The sequence below is a fragment of the Drosophila pseudoobscura genome, chromosome X, assembly GCF_009870125.1.
Source record: "Drosophila pseudoobscura strain MV-25-SWS-2005 chromosome X, UCI_Dpse_MV25, whole genome shotgun sequence".
NCBI classification, from domain to species: domain Eukaryota; kingdom Metazoa; phylum Arthropoda; class Insecta; order Diptera; family Drosophilidae; genus Drosophila; species Drosophila pseudoobscura.
In genome coordinates, this window is record NC_046683.1 from 42,627,869 (window position 1) to 42,641,128 (window position 13,260).

At 41.3% G+C, this 13,260-nt stretch overlaps 1 protein-coding gene across 2 annotated transcripts in view; it reads left to right on the forward strand.

The window, feature by feature from the left end:
* Positions 1–1,430: 1,430 nt before the first annotated feature.
* comm3 overlaps positions 1,431–13,260 on the forward strand; it is a 30,421-nt gene continuing 18,591 nt past the window's right edge. The window contains exons 1-2 of one of the 2 annotated variants that reach the window (XM_033382239.1): positions 1,434–1,569; positions 1,635–2,075. In XM_033382239.1, coding sequence (XP_033238130.1) covers positions 1,829–2,075 — 247 coding nt within the window. In that variant the 5' untranslated portion in view covers positions 1,434–1,569; positions 1,635–1,828. Of the gene's footprint in view, positions 2,076–13,260 lie in introns of both variants that reach the window. The other variant, XM_015187064.2, reaches the window with a different exon arrangement.

The following is a 13,260-nucleotide window of genomic DNA, read 5'->3' on the forward strand; positions in this document are numbered from 1 at the left end:
TATTAACACATACTTGTAGAACTCAAATTTATGTTTAGTAATATTAAATTTTCTCTAAAAATTTAGCTTTGCCTAAGGCTCAGGTTAAGTCTTCTTTTGCATCCAAATAGTAACAATGTTTTTGATAATATTTCCATCGTGATATGGAAATAGTTGTTTGGTTAGTAATCCTTTAGCTATTTTAGAGGTTTTCTTATTGTGATTGTATGATGATGGGGCATTTTTGTTCGGCATTTGAATCAGAATATAGAGGATGCTCTTGAAGATTTCCATCACCTACTAACTGTATTTTATTAGGTTTTCTGAATCCCTGATTTGAGTCCCATTAATATCTATTGGTATAACATAAAGCCATTTAAAAGAGAATTTTACTGTCACATGGGTGGCTTAAGCCTGTTAATTATATATATGGATTTTTTTGTGCTTAATCAGTTTTTCGATATTGAATGAAATCTATATTCATTTATTTTCGGTAAATGGCAACAAATTTACAATAAAGCAAAGAGGACTTGTAATGACCTTTCAAACCATTCTTTAATTGCCCATTCCTTCAGAAAATACATACATCAAAAATTAGTTGTATGTTTACCAAATCATTGAAGGTTGATGATCTATGTATATATTAACATAGAAAAGAGGTTCATGTACGGGATTTTACACCAAGTTCTAGCGCATACCACAGCCCAGAGCGGTGCCGAACATTTTTCCAAAAGCCCCGGACAACAGCAAACGCAGTGAACAGACACTGGCCATAATACTAATAATAGTACCTAGAACGGGTGATAAAAATAAACCTTTCAGATGACGTTGTACTGTAAATATAATACAAATTTAGCAGAATTTAGTCATAAATGTGATAATTATACAGGTCCCTCATAACTGTACGGATAGCTGGCCCTAAAAGCTGCAGCTCTGACGATCACCGCGAACCGCTCTCGCCAAAGCCGTTTTGGTTCCCCCCCAGAGTCGTGGCAACTCTCGCAATTAAACAAAAGTCAGTCAAAAATTAATAAAAAGAAAACCTGAAAACAGGCCCAGCTGGATAGACTCGCACGCAGGCGTTAACACATATACCATATTGTTTAAACAAGAGATGAGATTCTGTCTCTGGCTCTGTCTCTGTCGCTGACGCTGGCGCTGCCGCCTGTCTATCCGTCTATCCGTATATCCGTCTGTTTGTCTCTCCATCTATCTGCTTAAATACACAACGTGATAACGAAGATTGCAGGCATAAAGCCGGCAGAGACAAAATTTGGAGACCACTGCCGTCTGTTGTTGGTGCTGTTGTGGTGTTCCCAGGGCATTTTCACACACCGACAAATAAGCCAATCCACATCGAGAAGGAAGAACAAAATACGTATATAAATATATGAAAATGTAGAGGATGTCGTTTTTCTCTGTTGCCCATTTGCCGAGTTGCCCAGTTGCCCAGTTGCCCCAGTTGCTGGCGGGTAACCTAAGAAACAGTCACGTTTCGCGAGGCAGTTGCTCGTTTCGCTATATTTCGTGTAGCAAACTACGTTTTTATTATAATAAATTGGCATATTGATTCGCTGGCTGCCTATGTGAGTGAGTGATTGACTGACTGACTGACTGATTGAGTTACTAAGCTGCAATCATGTCGAACTTCACAGTAGTTCGTCTGACCAAAGTTCAGCCCTATCTGCTCACGGTGGGCAGCAGTTATGCGGCCCTGGCCAATGTGGACGGTTTCTATGCCAAGGCCCTGGACCCCAGCGGGAGCTATGACAATCGCACGGCAGACAGCAGGCTGGCGCTGTTTGAGGAAGAGAACTCCAGCTATCGATCCACCTCGACCATTGTGCTAATGGTTTCCGCCTGGACACTACTGATTTTGGGCTTTGTCTTCTGCTGCTGTGCCGAGTGCTGTGGCGTCAGCGTCTGGAGGGGCAAGAAGCGTTCTACCATTGAGGCACTCAATGGCGCAGAGCGCGGAGGAGAAGGCGGTGAAGGTGGTGCTGGTCCTCGTTCTAGACCTGCTTCTGGTGGAGGTGGAGTTGCAGCCAGCACTGGTGGTAGTGGTAGTGGGAGTGGCCACCATCAGCTGAGCGCAGGTGAGTTTAAAGCTTTTGTAGTGGGGAATAAAGAATACTTTTAGGCTTCCATGGGGAAATATGTACAATATAAACTGTGGAGGGGGAAAACAGTAGCCTACCCTACCCTACCGTGGACCTCACGCAACTGGAGTCATATTTCACAAAATATCAAAAAATCGCAACAATAAACGAGGATCAGTGGTATAAGGAATACGAAATACGCTTTCTTGTAGGTCTGTGATAAAAAAAAAGTTGCGAAATCGTATAATACATGTATTTATTTCTATAACACTACAAATATTGATTTCTCAAACTAGCAATTTCCATCCACTATATGTCTGTATTTATGTCATGCAACAATATACATGCACATATAAATAAAACCTTAACTGGCATGCAATTCAAAAGGAATTCTTAGCCCAAAATGTGTATAAAAAGCACATTTGAATACAGTTAACGCTAACTGGCACTGAAATTGCTGAACTGCTTTTCGAGCGGCACGAAGGAGCCGCAAACTCTGTTTGTACTCATATTTGCCTGTTTGTGGGATTTCTCTGTGGACCAGACAGCGACAGCCTCCCTCATCGATATCATAAAATATTTAGCTATTTCTCGTGTTTCGTTTCGTTTCGTTTCGGCAAATTTGGCATGCGTTTTGTCTGAAAATTGGCTTTTGGCCAAGTAAGCTAAAAGTGCAGTTCACGTTTCATATATGTACATACATACGTACATATGTGTGGATGTACATATGTACATATGGTGCGTATTCACTGCATCACGTCCCTGAAAGACCACATATTTTTACTTCAGTATCGGTTCATATGCCGCGCACAATGCTGCTCCTATTTGCATCATAGACAATAACCATAGTCTCAAAGATAGGAATATTGCTTTTCATTAAACAGATATTGTTGTGCGCCGAGCACCAGGCCAGAGCCCCAACACACATACACAACTGGCAATAGGTCATTTCGATTCGAGGTCAAATATTTTGCAAATTTGTTTGGGATTAAAGTTTTCCTGGGATTGGTCTCAGGGCTCCGGGTTTTATTCTCAGAGCCACTGGAATGGTGCTTTCAACTTTATTTGGGCTATAATTAGGTAGCTTATTATGTTTAGGCAAATGACATAATAACAAGCATAATTAAATGTAGATATAATTCCATTATTGACATCGTTTCAATGGATAAATATTATTTAAACAAAACAGGGCACCAAATGTTCCATAAATGCCACCAAATGTACATCCAGAAAAAGACAAAGGGGGCAGGAGTCGGGTCTGAGGACCGGGTCCCATACACAAAGCACCATATGGTCGAAATATAAGCAATTGGTATGTACAACTGTGCCTGCTCTGGCGCTTGTCTGCTCAAACCGAGAGTTGAGAAAGAAAAATGCTCCTATGTATTTCTGAACTCCTCGTGCAGCTGAAGTTGGCTCTAGAAACTGAGGAAAACTGCAGCATTTTTGTATATAACTTGCTCAGAAGTATGTTTGAGTGAAAAGACACTAAAAAGGAATAAAACAATAAGTTTAATAAGAAAATTCTGACTCTACGCAAGTTTTATGACCCTCAACTTTAAGTTATTCGTTGCTGCAGGATAGTGGGAAAGTGGTTAATGCTACTAACGAATTTATTGGGCCCCCACTATAAGCGGTATTGAAAGAACACCAGGGAACGAGTTCGAAACGGAAGCGTGGAATATTAAATGTGATACCAACATGTTCTTAAAATATTGATAAATAGGCATCTGCATTCTGACGTTGCGTTTCATTCGTACGAAAGAATGTTTCAAAAAGTTATGAAAAAGTCCAATTTTTAAACATAACTTGTTATGTACATATATTTGTATAGTAATTGTGTAGCCTAACAATGGTTCACTGACAATAATCGAGCCAACGATTTTGAAGCTATGAGCCAAAATGTGACCCGATGTTACGTTACCAAAAACAGAATTGGTTTTTGAGGCTGGTGTATAAAATGGCAAAACTATGCGAATAGGGTAGGACTATCTGTAAAAGATGAGTGCATATATAAGAAATATTCAGTGCTAAATTTCAGAGTTGTTAAATATAAAATCCGTTCTTGTTTTTATTTTGTTTTGCTATAAGTCCGCGGAGCCATCTAACGTACGTTACCGAATTTCGAGGAAATGAAAGTTTACAAATATACTGTTAACCGAAGCTCGGTCAATTTTCTGAAAACATGAGTATAAAAACGAAACAAATACCGTAAAAGTGAACTTTTACTTATTTTAATAGGTTTTTCCAACAGAGTCAATGAAATAATTTTAAATTGGTTAAATTATCGTAAGTTAACTTTCAAGAATTTCTGAAAACAGTACCGGGTATATGGAAATCTGTTTTTTATGATCTGTTTATTTAAGCTTTTTTATAGATGAACTAGCATTATTCAAGTTTTCAGTACCCTCTCAGTTCCGAATGAATATCGATAGCTGCTATCCAATATTGTGAAAACTTTTTGATAAATGTCTCCTAGTTCATCCACCAATATTCATGAAAGTTAAGAGAACAGAAAACAAATACCACCCATTAAACACCCATCGTTCTTACCTCTAAAAAAACCTAGTGGTATCTGCTGAGATGCAGATAAGCAGGCACTACTCTGTAATAAATTATATTTGCTCTACTCAAAGTCAAAAATCACAATAGAATCGCTCAGCTGAAGGAGATCAAAATCGGATCATAAAGCTCTCATAAGGACATGTGCAGGTCTATCGAAAGCGTGTTCCCCAAAGATAGTCTTTCTGCTTGTTTTATATTATTTATTCGTTTTAAAACCCGTAATGATTTTCTTCGGTTTTGTTTGCTGTTTACGCGCTTCATTGCTTCCTCTGCTCCTCTACTCCTGCTCTTCTGCACTCCTCCACTCCTCTTCTCATCTTTGCTACTTCTTGCATATAATTTTTTACGGCTTCTCATCAGTTGAAGGCTCTGCTTATGTAGACTTTCATGGCACTTTGATTGCTCATTTGGCATTTATTTGATGATGCCAGAACTCTCGGGTCTTTAAATTATTCATTGTGCGTGTGCTTGCTACCTCCAGTCCCCTACTCTCCCAGCATCTCAGCGATGAGCTCTGCGAGTTCTTTAAACATTCATGTCCCTCCTCTGGCCAGCGAGACGAACAAAAAAGAGGAAGCAAAGGACAACGCGCTGAAAACATCATTGGCCGACGGCGACCAGCTAAATGTGCGTAATTTTTACCGACAGCGAATAGAGAATGGATAATGTCGCTCCACCGAAACAGCAGGCATCTACGGGGTGACAGATAGCCGGGGGTCACAGGGCCTACGTGAGTTCCCAACTTAAACATGGTCAGGGACGCTGGCATGCCATTGAATTTGTGCCATGTTTTAGCCACCGATGAGGCGTGGGAAGGCTTTTGGGATGGACCCAACTCGATTTTCCCCTTCACAAGTTCTGAGAGACAGCAAGATGTAAATAAAGCTACAAGAATTATATAACTGAATATTTAATGAGTACGTATTCCTTTGTGTACATTGTAGCTCATGGAAGATTTCCATGTCCATAGGCAATTTTCGATTCACATTTCACGCGCTTGGGTTCACTCTAACCTCCATGCTCCCTATCTCCCTATGGTCTTTCATCTTTCAGTAGTCTACTCTCTTGTCTAATGCCTTGACATTTCATCCAATTTGTATTTATTGTGTAGAATTTTTCTACACAAATTTACATTTTTTATTAAGACTGCCCATTCCCACGGCCCCTCCGCCCTCTTTCACACGTATTTTTATTGATTGCGTCCGAGGCATTAAAAGATGTCGATACTCGATGAGCTCGATTGAGTTTCAGTTGAAATGTATTCGTTCAATGGTAGGGGCTTGAACGTAAAGTAGATGATTCTGCATTTCAAATTGTCAATTTGTAATTTGATTAAGTTAAATTTAATTGGTTTTTGTTGTTTAATTATGAAATAAGTGCGAATTCCTTCGGTTTTTGCGCTGGTCTGTTGAATGTACATTGATTAATGATGTTTGTATGTCTGCATGTAGTGCATATCGAATAAACGAAATATGTCATATAAAGTGGTCAATAAATAAATATTGAGTGCATATTGAAATTTCATAGGATAGGTTAATGGATTAATTAATTACATATATGTATGTATATTTTCCGAGGAATTCAACAAAAACAAATAAGTCAACGTACTCATTTGTGGCGCATTAGAACATTCAAGCGTTGAGATCAAATTTACATGGCCCCGCCGTAGCCGTGTGTCCTTGGCTCATCCACTTAGCACCACTGCCGCACAAATACCCATAATTAAAGAAGGTCTTTGCGGGTATAACCTTTAATTAAGATTCTCGAAACTTTTCAATATTAAGCTCTATTGTGTGCAGTGGCGCCGCAGTGCCAACTACCCTTTCCCCTTTCATCAATCGGTTTCCCATCAAGCTGGTCTGGTTGCCGCACATGCTCTCGTGTAAAGTCGTTGAAATTTTCCGTAACGAAATTAACGCCATTCCCGTAAGTCGGTTCGGTGCAGCCGGGAAATATGAAACGTAAATTTTTGCCCCGAACCAATAAAAATAATTGCGGCAAAAAGCACCACATGTGAGCAGGCGGATGCAAGAGGGTGAGTGCAGAGGTCCTGACTCCACCGGCAATTCTGCTTTTATTGCCTGATGATCCGCACACGAGCTCCCCTGCTGTCCCCATCTCTTTGGCTCCGTCACTGTCTGCAGTCTGCAGCTCTGCCTCTCCGCCTCTCTGCCGCTCTGCGTACTGTTATTGAAGTTCACGGTGGCACCTCCTCTCGCCTTTAAGTGCTCCTCGGGCTTTTTGCTGTTCTGGTTGTTGTTGCAACTTCCGCTCCCGCTCTGTTTATATTTTTCCCTTTGTGTGCCTGTGTCACCGCTTCCTTTGCACTTGCATTTATACTTATTTTCATTTCCGTTGCGCTTATCACATTATTGCAAGCTCATTGCCGGCTTCTCATTTAACGCACATTCACACACGAAGGAGGGTGTAGTCGGAGGGTGCAGTCGGGGGGGGTGTAGTCGGAGGGTGCTATCAGTCAACTCGAGTGGGTTGCTCCTTTGCGGAGGTGCGTGCTTTAAGGACCCTGATGCCAGACAGCGAATATATTATTCACAGGCTGCAAAATAAAGAATCAAGAATTAAAGTCGTCCCTTAAGATATCGGTTAAATAATGATCATTCGAAATTCTGCCCAATATGGAAAAAGTTCAAATTTTTTAAATTCCTCAGAGGGATAACTGAAGGAATCACATTTGAATAATCGCATTGGATGAGGGAAAACCAAACAAAGCAAAACGTTCAATCGATTTGCAGACAGGATCCAGGGGTAGCAACCCCTTGTCAATGTCTTATTCCCCATCCTCGACAGGAAACCCCCGGATACAACACGAAAAATATCAAATCTTGAGATTTTAAACAGTTCGGTAACCTCTTTCACCATATGTAGGTCTCTCTACCCTTCTCTCCTGCCCCTTACCCCAAACGCCTTTACCGATTTTTGCATACATACCACGAGTATGTATGTATATATGTCCATTAATAAATAATTTGGGACGTGTGAATGATTTTTATTTAAATCGCCGCTAAAAAAAAGAAAAGAGAAGCCTGGCGAGAAACAGTAGCAGGATCGGACTAACCGCATTCCGTGGCGTATCCTTTCCTTGCCCCAGTGTGCGTGTGTGTGTGTGTGTGTGTGCGTTGTCTGCGGAACGTTTGTCTACTTTTGCAGCTCATGTAATATTCATGATTATTTGAAATTTGCGCTTCGTTATCCTTTATCCCGTTTTATGTTCGGTGGAGGCAGACGACAATCATATGTTAGCGCGTTCAGCGCGGCTCCTCCATCTTCACGCCGTGCACAGATACCACTGCAAACGATTTTGTTCGTGTATGTGTGCACATGAGGCTGGTATAAACAGCAAGAGTTCCTGCATATCAACACAGCGTTATCGGGTTTTCATGCGGCCACACACAAACAGAGGCCAGGACACGCCGGGGAATTCCTTCAATGGCATTGACAGCAACTCAACCCAGCTTCGGTCCGTCAATATCCCTTGGCAAACTGTTGCATTTCTGCCCTGCTCAGGCTCCCGGCCTTCTTCTTTCATGGCTGTGCTCTGTCCTGTCGGTGTGCGAGTTTCCGTTTTCATGCTTATCAGCTTTCGTCCTCCGTTATTGTTGCTATTCCCCTGGCGCTCTTTTTCCCTCAACTTTATGTGCAGTGCGACCGAAACCAAGACCAATGCGCCACACCTCCACCTGAAAGTCAATAGCTTTTGTTGGAACTTAGCTGATGCTTCTGCTTCTCTTTGTGACACTGGCACTGGCATGGCACTAGCACTGCCAAGGCACTGACACTGGCAAGGCACTGGCACTGCCTGACTGCATTGCGATAACAGACAACGCCAACTTCCCTTCGAACTCCAGGTGAAGCGAAGTTTCTTGACAAACTAGGAAAGAATTATGATTGATTGTTGCTCCAGAGGACTCACAACGGAGGAAACTTCAGAAAATTTGGCTATTGGCAGGGGTTGTGCCAAAGTACCTTAACAGACAGAAGGAAACGAATTTTATTCCTATATTCCTCGCTTTGAGTAGAAGAATTGATATCAAAGAAGTTATGGCAAGCTATACGCTTGAAATTAGATGAATGGCACGGACGAAAATGAGCTTTAATTTTTCACAAAAAAACCTAAAACTATACAGAAAAACAAATGGGAAATGTTACCAAAGTTGCACTCCCTTTGTTGATGTGGGCCTGTGAAGCCGATCCGCCGACTACACTGTGCTTTTCTGAAAGAAAAAACCTCATTGGAATAGCTATAAGCTTTCGAGTCGAAAAGCTTAATGCCTACAATGTTTACGATCTGCTGCCAGAACTTCGTCGTTGGGTCTGATCTTGCAAAAAGCTCACCTTGTTTGCAATAACAAAGTGCAGTACAAAATCGAATTAGGTTCCGTTATTATTTCATAAAAGCTCTCGCGCCTCGTAATGCTGAACGAAATCATTGAGCTTCAATTAGTGGTCGCATCAAATTGATTGGTTTTGCTTGCGTTTTGGCTTATTGTGATAATCAGGTGCACAAAATTTAACTTATCGCAAAATGCCACTACAGGAAATCGTTACCAAAATGAGCAGAAGATATTTTACAATCCAAACTGTTTTAAAAGATCCAAAAAGTAACGGGAAAACAACTCGCCCGGGGCAAACTCCATTACTGCAAGAACACGATAAGCGGCGTATAAAAGCTTGGCCGTTAAAGAAAAATTTGTCACGAACTGGCTCCTCCCTGTACCAAAGCGTCGAGTGCAAACAATTTTGAGGGCTGATCAGAACGTTTCCCACGAAAAAGGCTAGTAAAATGTCAGCTACTTCCCCGACATAAAGTGGGGCGAATGTCACTTTACCTTTACCGAAATTCATCCGTTTTGGGACCTGAGTCCTGAGTGGAAAAAATATCATCTTCACTGATGAGTGAAAAATAGGGATATTAGGGCCCCAAAATAGGCGTCAGAAAATAATTTCAACCGTTGGACGACCGTTCTTATTGATTTTGGGGGAAAATATTATGGCGATTCGTGGACATTTCAGCAGGACAATGCTCTGCTCCATGTCTCCAACTACTGAAGGCTTCGAAGTGGCCAGCAAAAATTCCAGAAAAGTTTACATGCACAAATGACAATTAGATATATACTTTATACATATATATTATGTACTATTACTCTTTTTTTTTTTTATATCGTTGGACGTTGACATGCAATGACTGCATCTTTCAAGAGGCGATGCAGTTACTGCACCGTCAAGTGGCCCGTGTGACACCAGCAGAAGGCTGTTACGCGCGGATCCCAGGCAAATCGCAGCCCACCTCCCGCCCACCGGCCGAGGGGCGCTGCCGCATGACGCGCGGTGCGTAGCCGAACCAAACGCGAACATGCAAGAAAGATAGCTATTAGACTAACATTAGAGGAAAATTAGCACTAAACTTACTAAGAAACTAAGCATGCAATCAAAATACAAATACCACTACGGTTACTAATTAATAGAAAGGTTAATAATTTAATAAGAGGAAGAGTCCCAAGTCCCACCCTAGTCCCAAAACTGCCTTGTTTCCTACTTTCATTGACATCTCGGTTCAATCCCTATATGAACTAGGCCTCAATCTAGTGAAAATTACTAAATAGGATAATATGGGACCCACTACAATGTCTATCATTAACGCTAAGACGGTTTTGTTGGTAACAATGACAAATAAATATTTTAATGTATTCAATTCCGAACGGAAACGATTTTAAATGCCTCATTACGCTCTCAGCCAGTTGCAGTTGCAGTTCCAGTTCCAGTTCCCAGTTTCTTCAACTAATAAAAATCGAAATAGATTTTCCGGGAGTGTGGGCTCAACAACAACTCGTAAATTACATGCTCATTTTTCAGACATTTTATGAGCAGACCACGAATGGGTCAGATCTGACCTAACCTGGCTACTGTGAAATGGCCGAGCTCATTAGACACGGGGTCTTGTCATTTGTACTTATTGGCTGAATGGCTGCGACGGAAGTTGTCGGCGAGGCGCAGCATGAAGCATGAAGTGTGTTTTGTTGGTGACAAATTAAGGAAAATTAGGGGAAAACCGTTTGCATAACTCCATGAGGAACTGAAGTTGCTCTTATGGACGGATGACAGCCTTCTTTACCGTTGTCGTTCTCAGGGCCGTACAAAGGAACAGCCCAGAGGAAAACGAATCAATAGGAAGGAAGAAGCGCAAACGATTGGATCCTTATCGAGCCATGTGTCGTCCTTGTACCTGTCCGAGGTGCAAGCCACAAGGGAAAGAGGAAAAAGACTCGGGAATCTCCGTCAGCCTAAGCGAATCCGCTTACCAAGACAAAACAAAAACAACAAAAAACAATGACATGTTTCTCCTCTTTCGCAGCCAGATGAATGGGTAGATAAAAGGGAAAGATGCCGCGGCCGGAAAAGAGCATTTAACGCGATTTGATGGTTTACAAATTGCTTGGAAGGAACCGGGGAAACGAGATAGAATCTTTGTCAAGGGAGTATCGAACAACTGACGGCATTTCCTTGTTAAGGGGATGAGGCTCAGCCTGCAACTCATTGTGTTTGGATAAAAGATTGCTGCGAAGGGCTCGGAGGTGAATTCAATCAAATTGTATCCAACATTATTGAACATTACGCGGATCAAAACGGTTTCCGGTGGAAGGCATTTTCAAAGATTAAAGTTATGTATAAGTTATAACCAGCTATACTCCATACTTTAGCTAAGAAGTTTCAGTAAGGGGTCTATAAGGGCATTTTGCCAATGATTATAATTATCTTTAATATTTCATAGACAGCCCACATTTCAGCAGCACCACAGCAGAAGGTGCAACGTGCAAAGACCTCAAGTAGCAAGCGCAGGCTTGGTCAAAATTCTATAATTAAACGCACTACAGGCTCCGGATATGCCACCACACCGTTCGCACTTCCTTTGTTTGCTTACCTGTCTGAGCCACGCCGCGGCGACTATCTACAAAGTATATTCAACCGGCTGGGAATGCTCGCCTCAGTGCTGGCATAGGAAATGCCCCTGAGGTTGCAGCAGGCACATTGAACCAGCCAGAGATAACTGATGGCTGCTGATTTTAATCAGCATGACTATGATATTTTAATCGGCAATCCATCCGCATGAGATCATACGAGATTCCGGAGCAGATAGATTTATACGCCTTATATCGTTCTGTTTTTCACCGACAGACAGTCTGGCGTTCACATACCTACCATTAAATCTTAAACGATCAAGCTGAAACAAGGGCAGTACCATGATTACAGCTAAAATCAAGACTAACCGATATAAACAAAAATATTCGTCACATTTTCATATAATTAATTAATTATAATAATTAATAATTAAATTAGTTTTGTTGTGAACCCAGAAGGAAGCGTTTCAGACCCCATAAAGAGCATCAAAATCCTAGTCGATATAGCCATGTCTATCCGTCCGTCCGTACGTCCGTCTGCCGGTCAAAATCTGTTTCATCCACAATTTTGAAGAAACGAGAAAACCGAAAACGCAGAATCACAGGGGAACATCTAGAATGCTGCATCTGTATAAAAACGGATCACTATTATAGCCAGAAGAAATGAAATTCAATATATGCAAGTTTATTTCAGATAGGATGTTTTCCTACAAAAACGCACAATCATGAAAAATTACCATATCTAGCAGATTGCCGAATCTTATTCATATTTGATCAGCGTTTAAGCCAGAAGGAACATATTCAATTCCAGGGGCTACGCTACCCCGATTCAAGCGCTGACTCTTTCTCTCTCCCACTCTTCCTCGTGCAATGTACGCCCTCTGGCGCAGAAGAGCGGCTGTTGCTGGTTTAAAAAGAGAGAGGGAGAAGGAGAGTGAGACAGGTGTAAACCAAACGATCAAATATTCTATAATTCAGATCAAATAGGTCATTAGGGGAAAATATGGTAAACGGAGTGAAAGAATTAACGTTAGAACATAACTGCATTGCGGTCGTGGTTGCTCTCCTTATCTCTTAGCTTTTTCCATCTCTTATGACAGGTGAGAGCAAAATTGAGAGATTCCCCCTAGCGATAATAAGAGAGAGAGAGAAACACCATGCGGAAGTCATCGCAATGCATCGGCTTGGATACCAATTCTGGCGTTGACGTATAATTACGTATGAAATATATTGTACAAGTTACATAAATCATAAAAGTAACATATAAACTGACTAAGTGCCGGGTATAAAAGTCGCCACTTACAACGTTCCCACTCGTTTTTTCCTGTACATATATGATAAGTTAGTCTATTTTTTGGTAAACAATTTCAGCAAAAACCAGTCAAGCCACACGACCCTAAACACTCAGATACCCATTACGTAGTTTCTATATACGTATCTATGAAATAGACAAAACAGAATTTATCGAGTTGGAATCGAAGGACAGGAGTCTCCTCGCCCAAAATCGAACGGCCAGAAGGACATGGCTCTATCGAATCGGCTATTGATGCTGATCAGGAAACGCTTCCTTCTGGCTGTTACATACTGCGAGTATTTACTATTTGAATACCGAGAATAAAGGACTGATTCACGTAGAACGTAAATAATAATCTGACTGTCTATCAGCTGCCAAGATGATTAGAGAGACGTTTGAGATAAGAAAA